Source organism: Kockiozyma suomiensis, assembly GCF_038497685.1.
Source record: "Kockiozyma suomiensis strain NRRL Y-17356 unplaced genomic scaffold V2V93scaffold_7, whole genome shotgun sequence".
NCBI classification, from domain to species: Eukaryota; Fungi; Ascomycota; class Lipomycetes; order Lipomycetales; family Lipomycetaceae; genus Kockiozyma; species Kockiozyma suomiensis.
The window spans coordinates 35998-56719 of record NW_027117670.1 but is presented as its reverse complement, the minus strand read 5'-3'; the positions used below and the strand labels follow the sequence as shown (position 1 = coordinate 56719).

The following is a 20722-nucleotide window of genomic DNA, read 5'->3' as shown; positions in this document are numbered from 1 at the left end:
AGATTTTGAAAAGTGTCCCGCCAAAAAAGCGAGCAAGGAGCGAGGATAGGGTTCCTTAAGATATCACGTGATAGCACCTTCATTCAAAATCTTCCTCAGAAATGCTAATACTTGAACTGTATACTGAAATAAAGATCTAATTTTTACGTATCATCCATTCTTATTCTTCTCTTTGCTTTTTCTTTCTTTTTTTTTCACGAATAATCTGCAATAACGGCAAACAAATCAAAAAAAATCAACAAAATAATGCATGCGTATTGCAAACAACAAACCCGCGTGAAAAATTAAATTTTGTAAGAAAAAAACAAATCTCAGTAAAAGAGAAAAAATCATGTAGCTCGAAAATAAAACACATACATCCATTCAAATCAGCACTCTAGTCTAAGTAACCGAAGTAGACATAAAAAAAAAAGGAACAAACAGTTTACAGACGCTTGATGATCTCCTCGGTAAAGTGCTTTGTGTTTGCGGTACCCTTCAAATCACCTGTGATATTTTCGGGTCCTGAGGCAATGGTAGACAAAACAGCGTTTTCGATCTTGTCAGCATACTCGTTGAGCTTCATGTGACGAAGCATCATAACGGAGGACAACAGCAGCGCCGTGGGATTAGCGAGACCCTTGCCGGCAATATCGGGAGCCGACCCGTGGACGGCCTCGAAGATGGAGACCTCATCACCCATATTACCAGAGGGGGTAAGACCGAGACCACCAATGAGACCCGAGCACATGTCGGAAAGAATGTCACCGTAAAGGTTGGGCATAACCATGACGACGGGCTTGTACGGTTCAGGATCAGTGACGATCTTAAGGCAAGTGTTGTCGAGGAGTTCGGCGCCAAGCTCGATTTGCGGGTACTCCTTGGCGACTTCACGCGCGATCTGCAAGAAAAGACCATCGGACATCTTCATGATTGAAGCCTTGTGCACGACGAGAACCTTCGGCTTGCCGGTCGCGATGGCGTGCTGGAATGCGTAGCGGATCACGCGTTCGCAAGCAGGACGAGTGATGAGTTTGATGGACTGCACAACGCCGTCGACGACGACGTGCTCAATGCCAGAGTATTCACCCTCTGTGTTTTCACGGATGAGGACGGTATCTACGTTGTCGTAGGGAGTCTTGTAGCCGACAACGGAGCGGCAGGGACGCAGGTTGGCAAAGAGGTTGAATGTGCGGCGCAAGGTGAGGTTGAGCGAGACGTGGCCCTTGCCAATAGGAGTCGCGAGCGGGCCCTTGAGGGCGACGAAGTTACGCTTGACGGAGGCAATGGCTTCGTCGGGGATTGCAGTCTTGCCATCCTTGAGGATCGGAGTGACATCAACGGGCTCCCAAGTGATGGGGACCTAAATGAAGTTTCGACAGTGTGAGCGAATAAGCATAACCCGATGTGATCTCGAAGTTGCCTACCTTGGCAGCAGCGTAGATATCCTTAACAGCAGCAGAAATTTCAGTTCCGATACCTGAGCTCAGGTTAGAAAGAAAAATGAAAAATGGGAAAGCAAAAGAGAATATACCATCGCCCTCGATCAAGGTGACAGTGTACTTGCCCTGCACGATTCAAATTAGACAAAAAGGCAAAACAGAGGCTAACAGAAAATTAAAAAACCGTACAGCAGCATTCTTGACACCTTTGAAGGCAGCGACGTCGGAATTGAAACGACGAAAGGCCTATAACGAAAAGAAAAGACGTTAACACTTTTGTTGTGCGCAGCGAAGAAACCACAGCCAAGAGTAGTCCACCATCACTCTCTCGCCGCTCTCTGCACACGTACCATAACAGCCGGGCGCGAAGCCACGACACTGCGAGAGAAGGAGATCATTGTGGACTTGAAGCAATTAAAAGAAGGAATAACAGACGGTGAAGATAGAAAAGGCGACGAAGCAGAAGCAAAAGAGGCCCAACACCGAGGCCCTGCGCCGGCTGTCGCGGGGCCAATCAGACTCCGAGACCCCTGAACCTTCCTTTTTCGGACTAGCTCCGGAGCTGGCAGCGGCGGGGCTTCAAAGCCCCTCAATGGGTTTTATGAAATTTCAGTGTTTGTAGGTATTCCATTGGTTTATAGAATAGCTGCTGCTACAGTCTATTACAAGTGTAGATAACATTGCATTATAAGCGTGTGTACTTCGCAGGCATCTTCTTGTCGGCTCGTGCAAACAAAGGCGACTTTTTTGCCTCCCACTTCATTCTCCCTCCGCTTCGTTCGGTCCGGACGGCACTCGGCCTCCGCCACTCACCGCTGCTTATTATTGGCTTATATAATGCTCTCGTTCAACTATATCTGCTTGTAGATATGCCACACTCATCTGAAATACTGTGTCTTGACAAACGGCATGCGCGCGACTACTCCCTCCCTCTTGCGTCCGCGCACCTCAACCTGCACCTCTGTGCCAGCCTTCCAATACCCCTTCTCCAAATACCCCATTGCAACATTTGTACCCAATGATGGCGACGGGCTGCCGGACGTGATTTTACCGATCACTTTCTCGCCATCATATACCGCGCAACCTTCTCGTGCAGGTGGTCCACTTATGGTCAATCCCACGCGACGTCTCGTGACGCCGTCGCGAAGCTGCGCCGCGATGCGCTCGTAGCCGTGGAAGCCGCCATCGGAGCGCCGGCGCGAAGGGATAGTCCATGCTAGCGAGGCCTCGATTGGCGTTGTTTGCTCGTCAATATCGTGGCCGTATAGGCACATGCCTGCTTCGAGACGCAGCGAGTCGCGAGCTGCCAGACCGGCTAGTTTGAGTATAGAATCTGATTCACCTAGTAGATGCTGCGTAAATGATGCGGTCTTGTCGCCAGGTAAGGAAATCTAATCAAAGAGATAAGTGTTAATTCTCTGTGAATCATGAAGAAAATAGAGACAAAAGCACACCTCAAACCCATCTTCTCCGGTGTACCCACCGCGCGCAACATGATATTTGTCGCCATTACTGAACCCAATGTAGGCAGCCATTCCGAATTTGATCTTACCTAAATCTTCTTTAACAACTTTTTGCAAAACCTCAGCAGCGCGAGGGCCTTGCACAGCTAATATTCCCCATCCGTCAAGAACCTCATGTTCTACATCATTGAAATCTTGCATTTGCTGTGCAATATATTGTAAATCAGAATCACGGCATCCCGCATTCGTTACCACATAGAAGTCCTCGGCGGAGTGCTTGGTGATGATTGTGTCATCTACTATACCGCCCGTTTCGGGGAGTAGCAATGTTGAAAGGGTAGAGTGGAATGGTTGCAATTCATGTATTCCCGCCGGAGTGATTCTTTCCAAAAATGCGGCAGCTCTTTTTCCTCGGAATCTTCAGCTTTCGCGTCAGCTTCCTACTCATAAATAGAAAAGGATAATCAAAAGTAATCAAAAGACAAACCTATGCTGAACCATGTGTGAGACATCAAACAACCCTGCCTCTTTACGCACCCACTTATGCGACTCGACATGTGTCTGTGAAGCATATAAGACAGGCATAGAATATCCCGCAAACGGCACCATCGTGGCGCCATGAGCCAAATGTAAATTGTATAGTGGCGTCCTTTTCAATGCCGAAGAGGATGATGATGATGATGATGATGATGATGATGATGATGATGATGAAGAGGATCGAGCGAATGCGTTAATGTGACGAGGGACGGCTCTAGTGAGTGCAGATCTGAAAAGTATCGACATTTTGACAACAGGTTTGTATTTTCTTAATAAATCAGACTGTATTGTTTTTATCGAATCAACAGGCGGATGCCGGTACTAAAGACTAGAGAACAGGGAAAAAAAGACTGCGGCTCAGAGGTTGACTGACGCACGGCTTACGCCTCCCCCGCAGAGCCCCTGACAAGGTCTCATCTATTATGCTGCTGTATGTATCTACTCGTGTAATACAGTATATGGATAATCTATAGATATACAATAAACAAGTCATATCATTACTGAACTAATGCACCACATCTACAACTTCTGCATAGCAATAACATCAGTGGACTGCACATGATCCTCATCCTCCTCGATCTCAGCCTGCAAATCATCAAGCGACACCTTCTCATCCTCGATAACAAGATTGATCTGCAACTTCTTGATACCGTATCCAACAGGAATGAACTGGCTGGCTCCCCATACAAGACCATCCTTCTCAATAGCCTTGACATTAGCAAGCAGCTCATTGATATCAGTAGAGTCATCCCACGGCTTGACATCGAGAGTGACAATCGACTTCGCTGCAGGCTTGGGACCCTTGGCAGCCTTCTTGGCCTGGTATTCGGCTAATCGCTCAGCCTTAATTCTCTCGGCCTCGGCGTCCTCCTCCTCGTCGTCAGAGCCGAAAAGGTCAACGTCGTCATCATCCTCAGCGGCGGCAGCGGCAGGGGCCTCCTCGGGAGTAACCTCAGGACCAAGGGTGGTGATATCAGCCGAAGCATCGCCAGGAAGAGAGGAGCTGTTATCTATTAGCAAATACTCACTTCGCATACTCATTTTTTTAGAAAATTAAAAGCGCTTACAATTCGCTCTCGTACGAGGCAATGTTCTTATACCAACGCGCAGCAGCCCTGTAAATTACACTCCAATTAATAATCCACTTTATTCTGGAAGAAGCAAAAGGAGAAGACACACGGGTAGGTGGCACTGTCAGGAGCAGATCCGACGGCCTTGAAAACAATCACATCAGCCTGCGACGGCGCGAATCTGTGTTCAAACAAAAACCAATTAGCTTCATCAGCATATGACCAACAGAGGTAACAGAAGATCAAGCGCATTGCGATAAATAGAAAGAACAAAAGTAAGCAATCAGAAATGTATAAAACATGGGTTTGTATTCAGCCAATCGCGGGGTCTTAATCCGCTATCATAAACACGGACCATTGTTTTTCATCATAGTATTAATTAAGTATACTTGAATAACCATTCAAAGTAATGAATGATAAGTAGAAGGATACAAAAAAAGAGTTCTTTCGCAATGCACTGCCTTCTTTCATTCTCTTCACACGATCGATCTCTCATATCATAAAATGAATTGAAACATACCCAGAGATGTAGGACTCAACAACCAAGAACGAGTTGAGAGCAGAAATGCCTAAACCACACAAATCAGAACCAGTTCTCACCCACTGAATTTCAATACAATGAAAAAAAGAAGATGCACAATCTTCTCTCTCATCTTCACTCCTTCCCATCTTCAAAGTTACGCAAAATAAAACAGGAACGGAAAAGGTACATACCAGTAGCAGAAGTAAGATCTCCGAAACCCATTGTGAAATGAAATTATAAAAATAGTGGTTTGAAAAAGAAAAAGGAAAAGGTTCTAGACAGACACAAAGCGAGTTTTGCTATGGAAAAAAAAATTTGTGAGTGTCTTGATTCTGCCACCACGTCTGTGCCCTGTGCCCTGTTCCACGTTTCTGAATTATGTCATAAATAACTATTAGCCTGTACATTTATGCCATTCGTGCCTGATAACTGTATTTAGCATGGCTACGTCTTTATATATGTTGATATACTCAACAGTGACAACTACTACATGATTAAAGCAATATATTATACAAAAAAAGAACTACAGAAAATTCCGTAATAACATACTGGTAGTTTACTCGACAATCAGGGCTGTATACTGCGCAGCGCAAGTATCAAACAAAGCGCTCTTCTCTTCATAATCTACCAAAAACGCATTCGTAGGATCCTGCACTTTGAGCGTTCTGTAATAATTGTTATCCATTAGTCTAATCATCCATTTTGAATAATAAAAGATGTATATACGTACTCTAAAAACTGCGAATAATTGCGTCCGAGCAAAATGTAAAGGATAATCGCATTAACAAGAACCTCGGTGCTCTCACCGTCACGTTCCAGAGCAGAATTAATCGCGTCCTCGGCCTCAGGATATCTGCCGAGTTGAATGTCGGCAACCGCTTGACCGACAAATGTGCGAGCGTTGGAGGACGATGGAGTTTGAGTCAATTCTTCGTAAATGTAGAATGCATTCTGGTATTTGTCTCCACCCTGCAAGCATGATATCTTCCGTTAGTTGACAGGCTATTAATATCAAATTTATATAACAATGTATAACGCACAATGCTGAGATCGACCCACGCTTCGGCGAGATTGAGGAGCAAATTATCCTGGCCCCATCGTTTAGCAAGCACAATCTCTTTTGCCGCCAAATCGATCTTATTTTGCGCCAATCGGATCTGAACCGTCAATGCAACGCTAAAGAAATGGTAAGCCATTAGTCTTCCCATCACAGCTATAAACCAAAAGTAGCGCAACTCACGCAGCCAAGCTATTCTCATGCTGGCTAAGCAGCAACAGCGCATCCTCAGCTTTACCGGCTAAATACAACACAATCCCACCCAATACCTGCACATTGGCATCCTCACCCTCGGACTCCACAAGTTCTTGCACGAGCTCCAAGCTATCATCGATTTGCCCAGCCTTAAATAGAGCCAGCGCTTTAACAGCCGCAAGCGCAGCAGATGATTCAGTATCCTCTAATTCAGAAACAACAGCAGAGGCTTCGCCCAGTGCAATCTGAGCACGGTATTTGTAGATGCGGGATTGTAATTCAGCGGGAGCGGAGTATCCTGCTGTTGAATGAGCGAGGACTTCTTTGTATGCGCCCTGGTAAAAGAGGTTGTGGATCACAAAGAGCTCTGAATGCAGATTTTTATTAGTTTATTTACCCTTAATATCAAGTCAGTATAATATCTGTGCGTACCTCCGGAATCTGAGAATTGGTCCATTGCGAGTGTATGGATATGTTGATAAATACGAAGGTTGGATGGATAATCGAGGGATGATTCAAGAGAGATGCTGCGCTGCCACAGCGAAGAAAAAGGTTACCCTCCTCGAATATTGGCACCCGCTACAGTATTATCCTGTTCAATGTAGTTTCTTCAATGGAGTTTCTATAATTATATTGGTATTTTTATATTTTCCAGTCAATATATTAGAAGGGGATATTATATTTCTATTTGTCTTTTCAACATTCTAGCTAACAGACAAAATTGTGGGCTAATTTCTCAGAAAATCACTTATATCATTCATGCTTATTTAGTATGCCGCTGGACAAATGAAAAAAAAAATAGAAGACAAAAAACTAGAGTAAACCAGAAATAAATTCAATTTTTAAATTGATGTACTAAAAAGAGATCAGCCATAAAAAAATATTGCGAAAAGAAGCGTTTGAAATTATTAAATGAAACGAGAAAGATCATCAGGATTATGTCAAAAATGCCACCGTCCCAAATTCAGATGAGAATGTCCTTTTTTTATTCAATAAATAATGTTTTAAACCTGTTCCTCGCGAATTCCTAATTTTTAAAATGTCTTATTCGATATTGATATATCGTTTCTTTTTACGTGATCTGAACGATAAATCTGCCACGTGAATTATAGACTTGGTCAAATCTCATACTTATGATCGTCAGTATTTCCATTTTCCAAGAATTTTCACTGATAGCCGCTGTGGGTATTTACAACAACGGTTGTAAACCATTTCTATAACGCCATTTGAACTGACTCAATTGTGCACCAATTAATTCTAAAAAGGCAGCTATTTTACAGATCAACAATGACAGATCATCAGAGAAAGACATCACGAATAGCGATAATAGGAGCTGGAATGGCAGGACTGAGCTGTTGCCGAGAGTTACTCTCACACGGGTTTAAAAACATTACAATCTTCGAAGCACGAGATCGGATCGGCGGCAGAGTATTCACACTATACGCATACTGTTAGTGACCAGTGCTAACCAATACGGTTTTTGTAGATTGCGGATTCAAGTGCCTTGGGTAAACCAGTTGATTTAGGACCCAACTGGCTCCATGGTGACTCGCCGAGTAATTCGCTACAAGAATATTATCACAAGCCAGGCGTGACGCTACACGACATTGGTGAACAAAACGCGATATATACTCGCGATGGACGTTTATTAAATACATATGAGCGCGAGAACATCGAAGGAAAAATGTGGGAATACGTCGACCGCGCAATATCATACTCGAGCCTGCATAGTGAAATAATTGATGAGAAGCTTGGATTGCTTGATTTTGTTGAGCATGAAATGGATCGCGATTGCGTTTACGATGAGAGGCAGCGAGAGCAAATACGCGACGCGATGGTGATGTTTGGGTTTTATATTGGCGAGGCGGCTACGCGACAGAGTTTGAAGTTTGCGTATTTGGAAGAGATGGTCCCCGGCGAGACGCTCTTTGTAGCGAGTGGCTATACAGGTATTCTGAATGCGGTTGCGGAGCCGGCTCTGCAGTCGTCTTGGGTGAAGGTGAAGCTTGCGAGTCCGGTTGCGATTGTCAGGACGGTGAAGGGACGAGTAGAGATCAGTCTTGAGGAGAATCGAGAGAATGAAGATGTAGAGAGATTTGACTGGGTCGTTGTCGCTGTTCCCCTTGGAGTATTGAAAGGAGCTGAAAAGAAAGGTGGAATTAAGTTTGAGCCGGAGATGCCAGCAGGAATGAAGGAGGCAATAAAGTGTTTGGGATATGGCAGGCTCGAGAAGGTGTACATCAAATTCGAGCGAGCGTTCTGGGGCGACGTTGACCAGATCGAATTCTTCTCGCCCGAATACACGACACAACACTGGCCGATGAGTGCACTCTCACTTTCGCAGCTGCCGGCCGCGCAGGCACAAAATACATTGCTATTTTACACCTACGGCGAGATATCAGCATTCATTTGCGGACTAGAAGACGAAAAAGTGATCAGCTTCTTTGAGGAGTACTACAGCAGATTGGCAGGTTATGACGCATCGATTGACGTGCCAGTCGCGATAGTGCGTACCAGTTGGAGCACCGATGCGCGCGCTGGCAAGGGCAGTTACGTGTACGCGCCGGCGGGTATCAGCAACGCGCGCGAGGACCTACACAGGCTGCGACAAGGTATGGCCGACAGACATGTGCTGTTTGCGGGCGAGCACTGCGCCGACGAGCTCCAGATAGGCACAGTAGGCGGCGCGTTTGCAAGCGGGATACAGGCAGCCGTGAAGCTGGCGAGCACCGAGCTTGACGGCGACGATGGCGGTGGCGGAGCGACAACAGATACAATTACGTCATAGTGACACAGAGTTTGTGACCATAGATGTGATGCGTGAGTTTGTGACTCGATACTTATCTTAGGGCCACGCTTTTCGGGAACTTACGACGACCCACCACGAGAAGGAGTAAGTTGTGGCTCGACAGAAGAGTAAGGGGAGGACGACGACCGTCCGCGGATCTGGATGACGACACCAGACCAGAGCAGCGATGCCAATAGAGCAACAAAGTAACATAGTAACAGCGAACAGCACACGACAGTTCGCTGTTCTTCTGTGCTCTGACCGACAATGACACCTCTTCGACAGCTGAGAACTGAACGAGCGAAGAACAGTGAGCGACTGCTTGTCACTCCTATCTTCTTTCTCGCCAGAGCCAGGAGGGCTGAAGGAGTAAGATCTCGGGTGCCTGAGTTTGTTAATGTAGAGAGCCACGAGGTACGAAATACCACATGTCGGCGACGAAGGATAGAATACGTTGGTATCATACTTACATCATACTAATACGGACACGAATGCCTTCGCAAGACGTACCCGTCGATCACTGACTCTGTGTTCCGCTAGCAGGCGGCTCACCACTAGTTATGAGCCCTTCGGCTGTATCCTGTCGTCCTGCTCTCCCGCAGTCTTTCTTTTGTAATTGCAATTATGTCAATAACAGTGTGCTGCTGATAATGTTATCAACTCAGCTCATTGCAGCATACCGTCAGTCGCTGGTTGGCGCGCAGGATACAGAAAAATAGAGAATAATGGGTACGCTCGCGGCACTAGAGTGAGCCACAGCGCTAGTCTCTTCTCGAACAGCCGATGCAGGAACCACATTTCACTAATCCAAATTAGGTATAGCCTAGGTGGTGAAACTAAGTTCTGGATCACAGCGCGTCCGCTTGAGTATCGCGACTATCTTCGAAGAACTATATAACGGCGCCCCTCCCGCTTTTTTCTGCCGACGCATCTATATTTTTTTGCTACTTATATCTCTCTACTAGTATTGTTGCATTCACTACAACTAATATCTATAACTTCAACACTCTACCACTACTACTATTACTACTACATCATGGCTATGCGCAAAGACGTCGCTATTTTCTCCGACTTTGACGGAACAATCTTCATGCAGGATACCGGCCATGTCCTCTTTGATCGTCACGGCTGTGGATCGGAGCACCGCGAAAAGTTAGACAGCCAAATCAATAGTGGCGAGCGGTCGTTCCGTGACGTCTCCGAGGAAATGTGGGGCTCTCTTGATGTTCCATTTCACAAATCCATGGAGGCTATGAAGGATAATCTCGATATTGACCCGGACTTCAAGGACTTCCACGACTTCTGCGTCCGCGAGGGTCTTCCTTTCAACGTCATCTCGGCGGGCCTCAAGCCTGTGCTGCGTGGTGTTCTCGACGAATTCGTCGGCAAGCAGTCAGAGCGCATCGACATCATCTCTAACGACGCTCACATCTCGGACGATGGATCAGAGTGGAAGGTTGTCTGGCGTCATGATTCGCCTCTCGGCCACGACAAGTCGGTCTCAATCAAGGAGCGCAGGGCTCACTACCGCAAGCATTTGCCTGCTAACACAAACCCGCTCATTATCTTTATCGGTGACGGTGTCTCAGATCTTCCCGCCGCACGCGAGGCTGACGTCTTGTTCGCCAGAGCCGGTCTGCGGTTAGAAGAATACTGCAAGGAGCATGGTATCGATTACATTCCTTACGACTCGTTTGCTGACATTGAGCGCGAAGTCTCGCGGATCCTCGACTGGGGTGACCTCGAGCACTTCAAGAAGCCTCAAAACCGCCGCCCACAGCAGCAGCAGGCATCTTCGCTTGGACGGAAACACCTCTTCGGTCAGACGGCCACTGGTGTTGACGCTACAAGAAAATCGAGACGCACTGTCGCATCGCTTGGCAGACGCTTCAGCAACGGTGTTATCACTGCTTAAGTGACTATTTGTTTTTTCACATTGTTTCATTAGATATTTCAGCTCGTGCATCATGAACGGGGATACGGTGTTTTATCACGTTAAAATCGGATCGGAAACTGGTCATTGTTTTGATTTTTTGCTTTTATGGGAATTGGTGTTATAAACGAGTTATGGCTGGATTTTTTTGCATGTTAGATATATACATTATCATGGATTAACTGAAATTGATGAGTATCACCATAGAAAACCCGGCACTGCGCACAGAATTTGAGTAAAAAATAAATCCGGTAGAACAGAAATTTGAATAAATTAAAATCGATAGACAGAAATTGAGTGACGATAATTTAGAAAACAAAAATTGAGATAAGAAACACGGTATGGAATAAGAAAGAAACGAGTGTCACAAGCATAGACTAAAAAAAGTGACTTGCGACGCTATCTGTTTCATCCCAACAAGGGGATCTCACAAAACCTTGACGTAGACCTTTGCTGCACCGCACACGAACTAGTTCTTGTGATACGTGCCTCGTGACTCGTGGTGAACTATGCATAGAAACAGAAATGCAGTTAGGGTTGCAACCAGCAGAACCTCCAATGGGACATATGGTTACATATGCTCGGAACAAGACTCCAAGTTAGAGCCGTAAGTGCCGAGTAAAATTGTATAGTTAGGGTTGCAAATGCCTTGTGTTTGCACTATACATTAAGCATCTCCTTAAAACCAGAATATGAAAAGATATGAGGTACACACTAAGTTGTTAGTAAGGTGCATCAAAGGAAGAGCATACTATGGTATAGAAAAACAGAGAACCAGGAGGATGAGGAGGAGGAGGAAGAGTGAAGGCAGTCGGCCGTCTTTAAATGTGTTGGCGCTGGCCACGTCTTGTCATTTACCTCTCCTAATCTGGAAGTAAAAGTTCTTGGTTGAGCTTTGACTTCTCGTTTGTCGAGCATATCAAGTTTCATTCTGCTTTTTTTGTTTTCAGCTTTTCTTTTTTAGATGGGCTGTGTTTCATATCGGTCGGTTTTGAGTGTTTAGGTAAACCATGTCAGGTGTGAATGGAATATCTGCTCGACTGTTGTTTTATGTCATTGACAGTATGCTTGCTATTTAATTATTTATTTCCTTTCTTTATATCACTACATCTCAAAGACTGTATCACGATAATATAATCAATGGAATTTCTAGCGTTATTTTTGGAAAACTAATCTGTTTGGATACTTCCAAATAAAGAGGAACAGTACGGTATATTACAGACATGAATAAATTATCCTCATCGATTTATCTTTCAACTATATTCTTAACAAAAAGAAAAATACAATTTTTTAATTTTTTTTTATTGCTGCTTACATTAAATGCCACCTTTCTTTATTATCTCATTATATGTGGATACTAAATAAGGAAAACGAAACGATTCAGGTATAAACAGATAACCAGCATACTCTATCAAAACATCGCAACAATCAGACAAACAAAAGCGATCAAACCATTCAAGCACCAAAATATTGCACAACATATCTAAATATCTCCCAAAGCCGTCGATGAGCATTCATGCATTATAGATAGATAAGCGGGTGAAACTTATTGCAAATGTAAAAATATTCTTCAATCCCTCCTATCATATATAACTCTTGTTAGCAGACAACTAATGTGTACTTTAGAAGAAATCAAGCCTAACTATCGTGACTTTCGCGGTGGACTCGCTTCCTGCACATTAGTCGACTCATATTCATTTTCTTGCTGATGATGCAGATGCTGTAGATGCTGTTGAGACCAATATTGCATTTCCAGAAGTTGCATTTGACGCTGTAATTCTGCGTCAGGTACTGCGTCATCACCCACCATTTCCTCTTCTTCTTCTGCAAACGAAGATTCTTCGTCAGGAATATAACGACCTCCTGGTACGCTTGTTTCTGATTCAGTCCGAGATAACTCTTCTGGTTCGGGATAAATTGTCGTAGGTAACGCTGCATCATCACCATCATCTCGATATTCTTCGACAATTTGCTGCTCTTCCTCGTATAATTCTTCATCAGAGCCACCATCGCCTTTCGCAGATAAAGAAGCAAACCGCCGATTCTCTTCTTCAAGTCTAGCTACTTCCCCCCACGCGCGTCGACATTCCAATCTTGCACTCCTTAACTCGCGTCTGCATTCCTCGACAGTACTCTTCATCCTCTCCGCCTCCTCATTCGCTCTGACTGCCTCCGCCATCGCGTCCTCGCGCAACTCTCGCTCCTTCAAGACCTCCTTCTCAAGCTCTGCCGCCAGTGATGACACTCTCGCTCGCTCACTGACATAGTTAGCATACCATTCTGTATACTGCCGTTGTGTATCGTGACGTCGACGCTGTAATGCTACCAGCGCTTGAAACAGTGCTTGTCCTGTCGCGCTTAAATCTTCTATCGTGCGCGATAACTGTTTTAATGAGGATTTACCGTGAAGATCTGCTTCAACATCTTTCAATCGTCGTATCCATTGACTAGATTAAAGTTAATAAAACAAGAGTCGTCGAAATATTGACACCTGCGCAGAGAACGGGTTTTATTTTCTATTTACCTTGAGATACCTTCAAATTCAGCTGAAAGCGCGTCCCAGCGATCAGCTACCACGTCAGGAGTATCAAGCGGCGACATGTCTTTTCTATAAGAAGCTACTCAGATCTCTAATTTCCTTCTCCAAAAAATTCATTCACCAAAAAAACAAAACAAAACAAAACAAAAGTAAAAACAAAAATAGAGACGGAGACGATAAGGACAAGAAAGAATGTAGCAAGTAGATCAAAATTAGCCTCTCAAATTAGGTAGTTTTGGCAAGTGACGTATCGAGCGGCGCTTTCCGCATATAGCTTGACAATACAGTTTTAAGCTATCTACTGGACCATTATTTATAGAATAGATTGTCAACTGCTTTTTCTTCTTCTTTTCGAATAAAGTGTTTCAAACCAAACAGACCTTCAAATTCTTTTGATATAAAACAAAGCTTCTTTTTCTAAATTTCAAGCATTCGTCATGCATGTTTTTTTTACTACGTTACAAGAAGAAAGTAAAAAGAAATGTCCGGATAAGGAAATTCTCTTCCCTTCTTGGCTGACAAGCAAGTTCAAAATATACTCTGTATCAATTTAGTAATAATAATAAAGAATAAAAATAAAATCGAAGAAAGCAAACAAAAACAACCAGCTGACCTAACTCAACTAACGAATACATACTACAAATATAAAAAATCATAGCTAACATCACACGGGATCCCATAACACATACACTCATAAAAACAACATATAGCATCTGACAAATACACATGCACGCACACACGCACGCACACACGTATACACGAGACATATAAAATACAAAAACCCATATATCAGATATCAGACAGCAATTTTGTATAATATAAAAAAAACCTTCGAAAACAAAATACAGCAAATACAACCCACTCTTTTGGCAAATAATAACCCCAACAAAGCTCATTCACACACATAACACAAACTAATTCCGCGGCCCACTGGCCGGCGCATAAGGCGAGTCCTTTGCGCGACTAGTTAAACTAGGCGCAAGCGCAAGCTTAGGTCCGCCTCCTAACCGTCTACTCTGTGCGCCCACACCGGCAATCGCGAAATCAGGATTCCCTTGCAACATCATCTCCGTACGATCCCGCTTCGCCTGCTGCGCGGGTGTCAGCTCGCGACCAGGCTGCAGCAGAGGCCCTTGCAGACTCTGCTGTAATTGAGGAGGCGCAGTAGGCCCGCCGGTGTAATACCGTGGATTCACGCCGCGCTGTGATACTGACGTGAATTGGCTGGAAATTGAACCATCAGGAGACTGCGGCGCAGGAGGAGGGGCGTAGGCATATTCGGCCGGATACACTGGTCGCGAAGTGTATGGCTGCTGCATACCGCCACCAGGTGACACTGGCCCCATCGCAACCCGAGGATTAGGCGTACGGCGTTGCTGCTGCTGCTGATTGAAGTACCCTTGCGGCGGGCGGAATTCATCATAAGGTGACCGTCCAGAGGGTAACGACACGGGAGACACAGTTTGAGCATACGCGGCACCCGTGGGATCGTTAGCGTACTGAGGATCCATGTCGTCATAATACTCTGCATTATCATGTCGCCGCGGTCGCTGCTGCTGCTGACCCTCACCTTCACCCGCAGCATTAGCTCGCCACCCTTGTCGCGCAGGTACGTATTCCCCCTCGCCAGTCTCGGCAGAGTACGCGGCAATCACATCACCAACTGTATCCCGTGACGTGCCTCCTCCATTGACAGGCGTCCCAGCCGTCGGAACTTCAAGAGGGCCTGCAAGCGGCCGCTGCTGTGGACCAACAGGATCTCCCGCAACAGGGATCCCACTAGGAGCATCGATCTCGGAGCCGTCAACAGACGTACGGGCAGTAGCAAATGAGTCCATATGTCCAGCAAATGAGTCTTGGGCAGCAGGCGTACCAGATCCAGTCAGCGGCATCACAACTGCAAACGGCGGCCGATCTCCTTGATGCTGCTGAAGAGGTGGTCCGCGACGCTGCATTCCTCTGGGGGCACCACGCGGAAGACGGTCGCGAGGATAGTACCCATTGGGAGGAGGCTTTTGCTGATTAGGATTTCCGTATGGGTTCCCGCTATAAGGCTGGGTTGGGCGACGGTCAAAGATGCCAGGCCCTGCATTTGGCCCAGGACCATACGACGGCTGCTGCGGCGGCTGTCGCGGTCTCTGCTGATTATGTCGCGCATACTCTTCTTGCTGTTGCTGAGGATTTAAGGGACGACCATACTGATCGTAGCGCTGCTGAGGCGGTGGAACGGCAGTATTGTTGGCATCGAAATCCGAAACGGCATGACCGATACCACCACTATTACCACGTGTGAGCGAGGAACCTTCATCGCCATCGTCAACATCATCATCATCGTTTGTATTTAAAGACTCTAGTAAAGTGGATGTTTTGGCCTCACTGTCGTAAATTAATACTTCGCGATCGCCCGAATTAGAATCGATTGGCGCAGTGCCAGGAGGGAAGAATGGCATCTGGTTAAGACGCATGGCATCAGGTGACGTTTCGTCGTCGTCATACATGCGCTTGTTCATAGCTTTACGCGAAGAAAGAGTTCTGCGCATAGTGCACAGAATAAGCGATGCGGCAGCAATAAGTACAGTGGCGCCGAGCACAATCCATCCACCCCATGCCAAGTGGGGTACAAAAAGCAGGATATCAACGAGGAACGCCAGCAGCGAGAGAATGAATGTTGGCAAACAAAAAATGAGTAGCGTCAAAAGATATCTCGAGGAGTTTGCGGGGGAGTGGAAGTGCGCTGTTACGGAGAGGATGAGAAGGATGAGTGTAAAACCTGCGGCGATGGGATGAACAATGAGGAGGTTCGTAAGAGAGTGGCGGGCGTTAGATGGAAGCGACCAGTCATCTGTGCCATTTGCCACGATTGAGTCTTTTCAAAAAGTCAGTATAACCTTAGATAGAGAAAGCAATGAAATGGACAGAAAGAAAGTAAACAATACCTGGATAGCCAATTCGCACGCTAGAACAGGAAGAGTTTGTACAATATCCAAACACTCCAAACTTGACATTCTGATAATTTGCCAGCACAATGCTGTCAACAACTGGAACCGACAAGACAGAAACAAGTTGTAACCCAAAGGCAACGAGCAAGATTACGCACAGCGGCGTCGCTGCACGCGCAATCATTGCCATGATGGAAACGAAGGACGAAGGAGAGTTGACAAGCGGCGCAGATAAAAGCGAGTGCTCGAGATTTTGACAATACTAAACACACACAAATGCACACAAATAAAGAATGAAACTACAAACGACAACTTTAAACAAAATACTACAAAGAGCAAAGTAAGAGCAACGAAAAAGGAAGCTCTGTTTGCCGAAGAAAGAGGAGTGGGAAAGAGGCAAGGGGACGCGATGTGCTCCATTGTCTGCCACAAGCCCACTGCGGCGGTGCAACCTGCCTTACGCGTCCGCTTTGTCAGCTATTAAGTCATGCGCGATGTTGCTAAAAAAAGTATTTTGAAAAAATAGATACTCGGTATACATAGCGGAGAGTATATTTGTTATATTACACATTATGATATGAAGTCAATAAAAGCAGGCCTATCCCTCGAAAACTCCTTCCTTGATCTCAATCCCTAGTCTCGACTTCGCGATGTTCCTCATCTGCTGCTCCAGCACGTCCTCAAACCCAGCCTTCCTCCCAAAAATAACCTGTTGCATGCGCGCCAGAAGAAATGTAACATCTGACACACCGACAACAAAGCGAAAGACCAAATGGCGCGACCATTCTCGCACCCGCGCAGAAAGGCTGAGACCTGGTTCTGTGGCCAAACTGCGCGATGCCCAATTAGCAAAAATCTTGATTCGGTTCACGGGCGAGCCGAATAACTGATTACAACCCTGCACTATCCGAATACTTCGTCCAAGAAAAATAAGTTCAAGCGGCATTTTTGTCGTGTCTTTAATAAACGTGCGGAATCGTTCCTTCATCTTTTGCTGCTGGTCAAAGTCAGAATGTGCTTTCTCGTTCTCAGTATCGGAAGCTTTACTGCGATACGGACGCAGCATCGTCATCGAGGCAAAAATATCAGGCTGCCCAATTCCCCATTGCAAGGCAATATTGCGAATACCCGTATCGTTAAAGGTAAACATGTACCTCCACAATGTACAATACTCAGCGCGGAACTTTGGCGGCTCGTAAATATACAGACCATGATCAATTAACACTAGCTGTAATTCTTTCTCGCGACCGGGTCTCCTGCGAACAATTAGGTTTCCAGGATGTGGATCACAATGCACGATCCCCCAAGCGAAAAACTGCGCAGCGAAAAGATTGACCATAGTATCCATAATCCAGCGCTTAGAGTATCCACGACGTTCGATCTCAGCTCGATCATTCATGCTCACGCCGTCTATCCACTCCAGCACAAGAACTCGCTTGCTAGTGTACTCGTCGTAGATTTTCGGTATGTAAACCTTCCCAGCCAACGAGCGCTCAGCCTGTAATTTCTCTTGCATATTTCGCGCATTCATCGCCTCGTTCTCAAATACGACTTCAGTCTGCATCCGCTGCGTGATGTACTGCGCAGTAAAATACACCGGAATATCAAAATACCAATCGTAAACGCCCATCATGAACCTATATGCCGCTAAATCCCAATACACTTGCTTCTCGATATCAGCATGCTGTATCTTAACCGCGACGTCCTCACCGGTACTTTTCAGTCGTGCACGATGAACCTGTGCGATGCTTGCGCTAGCCACAGCTTTATGATCAATCCACTCAAAGACGTCATCTGGGGCCCGCCCGAATTCTCGCACAAACAGTTTCTCAACCACATCCCAAGGATCTTGCGGCGCCATATCGAATAGCTGCGCGAACTTCTCTTGGAATACAGGCGGCAAAACCTGCGTCTGCATAGCTATTGCCTGCCCGATCTTGACATATAATCCACCATTCTTCCGGATCAATTCAAAAACCCGATCGGCGACGCGCGCATGGAGGGCCTCGATATCATGTTTATCGTCAAAATGTAACTTATAATCAAGAGCAATTGCCGACATCTCGTAAATTGCTCGAATATTGCGTGTGAAAGCTGACGCATTTGCATTGTAATCGTATACCTCGAAAGTCAAAACTATGGCAGTTGTGTATAGTAAGCGTCGACTCCATTTGTTGATACCTGTCTTGGTAGATGAACTCGCGCTACTTGTGGTGATCCGTCTTACGATGGACAATCCAGGTCGTAACACTCTTAATCTAAACATCTCTATCTCTTTCTAGATCTATATGTTAAAAACCAATAGAACCAACAACAACATAAATATGTGAACAAAGAAGTAAGAGACGACTTAGCCAACTAAAAGCTTTCCTTATTTACGGCGTCAGCAGCCACTGGACTATACATTAAAGCTGACTGATTACTCAATGATTATGTCACAAAGACTTACAGGCCCTCAAGATCTACAGCTTCCAATCTTATTTCTGTTCGCTAACACTTCACTAACCGAAAATGGCTAACTAATTGAAAAGAGAAGCATTTGACTTGCAATTAATAGCGTAATTCATTATCATTTCCACATCCTGTTATATTACATCACAAAAAAAAGACGCATACATCTAACGGGCAAGCAAAGCACAATAAATAAAGCAACAATTAAGCGCAAACGCCGAGCAAATAACACTATAACATATATGACAGACTCCAAGACACAAAAACATGCGCGCGCTACATTACGACACACTTTTCACCATTATCGCCTCTCTTGCGAGTAGCAGTAAGAGATACAGCAGCGGTAGCAGGAGGATGCGCGTAGCCGCTTCTGTTATGTGAGCTATTATCTCGAATTTGCGCCGGCGGCTGCAGTTTGGTAAGATGCTGGTGTTGCCGAAATTTGTCGGCTGGTTGCAGTTGCGCTCGTTGATTTTGCTGAGGAGCACGCGGGCTCAGAGCATTGATTGGAGCATCCGGGACCAAGAGACCGTTGCACTCCTTTGTTGGAAAGAAAGGCTTTTCGGGAGGCGGAGGAACTTGCAGCTGCTTAGGTTTGACAAGTGGTTGCTGCGGAGAAGAAGAAGAAGAAGATGACGATGGCGAGTTGTCATTACCGGCTGCGATCATCTTCGCCGCGAGGTAGGAATATATTTTGACCCATGTGATTTCAACGTTTGGCGCGAAACGCTGGGAGAACTCATTAGCACTACTCCAAACGAACAAAAAAATTCACGCGAAAATCTTACAGCACCTAAACGGTCTCGCAAAGTCTGAATGAATATAACACCAACAAACTCAAACTGCAGTGATACAAAAACATTAGCAACACTGTAAACTGTGAACAAGTTTCTGTACTGTGAATTGTGACTTGAGTTTGTGCCTGAGCCGCGCCCAAAGCTTCCTCGCCAAAAAAAAAGCTCAAACCCAGAAGCTCGCCAAAACTACTCGCGAGAGTAATCAACGAACAGCGAAATTGCTAAGAAATTGACATGCGCGAAAGAAAACACAAACAGTACAAGGAGGATGCAAAGGGGGAAACATACGTGCTCAGGCTCGACGCCCATGATGTAGGAGTGCCGCCGTCCAAGTCTTTCGAGAACGTCGTCTAGGGCATGAATGTTGTCAAGCATGGCGAGGGCGGCCGAGAAGATACCGGACAGAGCTGCCGACTGACGTTGAATGTCGGGGAACATAAACTCAAGGTCGGGGCGAAGAGCAAAAAGATTTTGGTAGAATTGGCTGAAGAAAAGATTGGCCGGCGATCCGAGAGAGGAGCCAGCGTTGTTAGAAGGCGAGAGTCCAATCGTTCTTTGATCAATTAGAAACTGTAGAAAAAAACAACATAAAAGCACAAAAGGAGCCTACTCATTGTAAGTCTCTCTGACAGCTGCAACGTCATCTTCTGTAAGCTCGATAGTGATTTCATGGAAAGAGAGTGAACTGTTAGGATCTTTCTCCGAGCCGGGCTCTTCTGGTATTGAAGAGTATCCGGTAGAGTTTGATCTTTCCGAGTATGCACCAGAGGCAACAGAGGATGTCTGGCTCATTGCAGGAGAGGGCGGAATGCGAGCAGAAGCCGGAGTGATGGGCGTGACAGGGGAAGTAGTGGATGTGGTGGTGAACGATAGCGGACGCTGAACGGGAGTGGTAGGCTGGGGCCGAGCCTTTGATTTGGATGCTAGCTTTTTGAAAAATGACATTGTAGATGATGTGGATTATTATCGAGACGCAGACAGAATAGGAGATGCAGAATGAGAGGCAGAA

The 20722-nt window shown here is 45.6% G+C and overlaps 10 protein-coding genes across 10 annotated transcripts; 2 read left to right on the top strand and 8 right to left on the bottom strand.

The window, feature by feature from the left end:
• Positions 1–18: 18 nt before the first annotated feature.
• On the bottom strand, positions 19–1911 carry V2V93DRAFT_369438 (uncharacterized protein). The gene is made up of 5 exons (XM_066910020.1): positions 1772–1911; positions 1611–1667; positions 1514–1547; positions 1407–1459; positions 19–1342 (listed from the first exon to the last, which is right to left on the bottom strand). The coding sequence occupies exons 1-5, from the start codon at positions 1817–1819 to the stop codon at positions 425–427; spliced, it is 1110 nt and encodes a 369-aa protein (XP_066765568.1). The 5' UTR covers positions 1820–1911; the 3' UTR covers positions 19–424.
• A 388-nt stretch (positions 1912–2299) lies between these two features.
• V2V93DRAFT_324293 (uncharacterized protein) lies at positions 2300–3667 on the bottom strand (the record flags this gene model as incomplete). Its single annotated transcript, XM_066907466.1, has 3 exons — positions 2300–2812; positions 2876–3302; positions 3372–3667. 3 exons carry the CDS (start codon positions 3665–3667, stop codon positions 2300–2302), a joined length of 1236 nt encoding a protein of 411 aa, XP_066765567.1.
• A 273-nt stretch (positions 3668–3940) lies between these two features.
• On the bottom strand, positions 3941–5236 carry V2V93DRAFT_380178 (elongation factor 1-beta; the record flags this gene model as incomplete). Its single annotated transcript, XM_066912044.1, has 5 exons — positions 3941–4424; positions 4489–4536; positions 4601–4672; positions 5012–5060; positions 5206–5236. The coding sequence occupies 5 exons, from the start codon at positions 5234–5236 to the stop codon at positions 3941–3943; spliced, it is 684 nt and encodes a 227-aa protein (XP_066765566.1).
• Positions 5237–5501: 265 nt separating this feature from the next.
• On the bottom strand, positions 5502–6839 carry V2V93DRAFT_369430 (coatomer epsilon subunit-domain-containing protein). Its single transcript, XM_066910019.1, has 5 exons — positions 6699–6839; positions 6255–6633; positions 6055–6190; positions 5745–5983; positions 5502–5679 (listed from the first exon to the last, which is right to left on the bottom strand). The coding sequence occupies exons 1-5, from the start codon at positions 6721–6723 to the stop codon at positions 5571–5573; spliced, it is 888 nt and encodes a 295-aa protein (XP_066765565.1). The 5' UTR covers positions 6724–6839; the 3' UTR covers positions 5502–5570.
• Positions 6840–7224: 385 nt separating this feature from the next.
• On the top strand, positions 7225–9094 carry V2V93DRAFT_235458 (uncharacterized protein). The gene is made up of 3 exons (XM_066907072.1): positions 7225–7451; positions 7532–7694; positions 7753–9094. The coding sequence occupies exons 2-3, from the start codon at positions 7554–7556 to the stop codon at positions 9052–9054; spliced, it is 1443 nt and encodes a 480-aa protein (XP_066765564.1). The 5' UTR covers positions 7225–7451; positions 7532–7553; the 3' UTR covers positions 9055–9094.
• Positions 9095–9983: 889 nt separating this feature from the next.
• On the top strand, positions 9984–11271 carry V2V93DRAFT_369422 (HAD-like domain-containing protein). Its single transcript, XM_066910018.1, has one exon. The coding sequence runs from the start codon at positions 10091–10093 to the stop codon at positions 10967–10969; it is 879 nt and encodes a 292-aa protein (XP_066765563.1). The 5' UTR covers positions 9984–10090; the 3' UTR covers positions 10970–11271.
• A 955-nt stretch (positions 11272–12226) lies between these two features.
• V2V93DRAFT_369420 (uncharacterized protein) lies at positions 12227–13714 on the bottom strand. Its single transcript, XM_066910017.1, has 2 exons — positions 13512–13714; positions 12227–13434 (listed from the first exon to the last, which is right to left on the bottom strand). The coding sequence occupies exons 1-2, from the start codon at positions 13586–13588 to the stop codon at positions 12630–12632; spliced, it is 882 nt and encodes a 293-aa protein (XP_066765562.1). The 5' UTR covers positions 13589–13714; the 3' UTR covers positions 12227–12629.
• Positions 13715–14049: 335 nt separating this feature from the next.
• Positions 14050–16849, bottom strand: V2V93DRAFT_369417 (SUR7/PalI family-domain-containing protein). Its single transcript, XM_066910016.1, has 2 exons — positions 16463–16849; positions 14050–16392 (listed from the first exon to the last, which is right to left on the bottom strand). Exons 1-2 carry the CDS (start codon positions 16653–16655, stop codon positions 14441–14443), a joined length of 2145 nt encoding a protein of 714 aa, XP_066765561.1. The 5' UTR covers positions 16656–16849; the 3' UTR covers positions 14050–14440.
• A 126-nt stretch (positions 16850–16975) lies between these two features.
• V2V93DRAFT_369416 (ABC1 family-domain-containing protein) lies at positions 16976–18875 on the bottom strand. The gene has a single exon (XM_066910015.1). It carries the CDS (start codon positions 18729–18731, stop codon positions 17064–17066), a length of 1668 nt encoding a protein of 555 aa, XP_066765560.1. The 5' UTR covers positions 18732–18875; the 3' UTR covers positions 16976–17063.
• On the bottom strand, positions 18876–20702 carry V2V93DRAFT_369414 (globin-like protein). Its single transcript, XM_066910014.1, has 4 exons — positions 20324–20702; positions 20002–20266; positions 19705–19758; positions 18876–19645 (listed from the first exon to the last, which is right to left on the bottom strand). The coding sequence occupies exons 1-4, from the start codon at positions 20656–20658 to the stop codon at positions 19193–19195; spliced, it is 1107 nt and encodes a 368-aa protein (XP_066765559.1). The 5' UTR covers positions 20659–20702; the 3' UTR covers positions 18876–19192.
• Between the last annotated feature and the right edge of the window lie 20 nt (positions 20703–20722).

Coding starts and splice junctions, on each gene's coding strand:
- V2V93DRAFT_369430 (XM_066910019.1), bottom strand. CDS start 6,723: ATGGACCAATTCTCAGATTCCGGAG. Junction 6,634..6,698: donor CCAATTCTCAGATTCCGGAG/GTACGCACAGAT, acceptor ATCTGCATTCAG/AGCTCTTTGTGATCCACAAC. Junction 5,984..6,054: donor CGTGGGTCGATCTCAGCATT/GTGCGTTATACA, acceptor TCATGCTTGCAG/GGTGGAGACAAATACCAGAA.
- V2V93DRAFT_369417 (XM_066910016.1), bottom strand. CDS start 16,655: ATGGCAATGATTGCGCGTGCAGCGACGCCGCTGTGCGTAATCTTGCTC. Junction 16,393..16,462: donor CGTGCGAATTGGCTATCCAG/GTATTGTTTACT, acceptor CTTTTTGAAAAG/ACTCAATCGTGGCAAATGGC.
- V2V93DRAFT_235458 (XM_066907072.1), top strand. CDS start 7,554: ATGACAGATCATCAGAGAAAGACATCACGAATAGCGATAATAGGAGCT. Junction 7,695..7,752: donor GAGATCGGATCGGCGGCAGA/GTATTCACACTA, acceptor CGGTTTTTGTAG/ATTGCGGATTCAAGTGCCTT.
- V2V93DRAFT_369422 (XM_066910018.1), top strand. CDS start 10,091: ATGGCTATGCGCAAAGACGTCGCTATTTTCTCCGACTTTGACGGAACA.
- V2V93DRAFT_369416 (XM_066910015.1), bottom strand. CDS start 18,731: ATGTTTAGATTAAGAGTGTTACGACCTGGATTGTCCATCGTAAGACGG.
- V2V93DRAFT_369420 (XM_066910017.1), bottom strand. CDS start 13,588: ATGTCGCCGCTTGATACTCCTGACGTGGTAGCTGATCGCTGGGACGCG. Junction 13,435..13,511: donor GAATTTGAAGGTATCTCAAG/GTAAATAGAAAA, acceptor ACTTTAATCTAG/TCAATGGATACGACGATTGA.
- V2V93DRAFT_369438 (XM_066910020.1), bottom strand. CDS start 1,819: ATGATCTCCTTCTCTCGCAGTGTCGTGGCTTCGCGCCCGGCTGTTATG. Junction 1,668..1,771: donor CTTCGCGCCCGGCTGTTATG/GTACGTGTGCAG, acceptor TTTTCGTTATAG/GCCTTTCGTCGTTTCAATTC. Junction 1,343..1,406: donor ATATCTACGCTGCTGCCAAG/GTAGGCAACTTC, acceptor AACTTCATTTAG/GTCCCCATCACTTGGGAGCC.
- V2V93DRAFT_369414 (XM_066910014.1), bottom strand. CDS start 20,658: ATGTCATTTTTCAAAAAGCTAGCATCCAAATCAAAGGCTCGGCCCCAG. Junction 20,267..20,323: donor GTCAGAGAGACTTACAATGA/GTAGGCTCCTTT, acceptor AATTGATCAAAG/AACGATTGGACTCTCGCCTT. Junction 19,646..19,704: donor TGCGAGACCGTTTAGGTGCT/GTAAGATTTTCG, acceptor GAGTTCTCCCAG/CGTTTCGCGCCAAACGTTGA.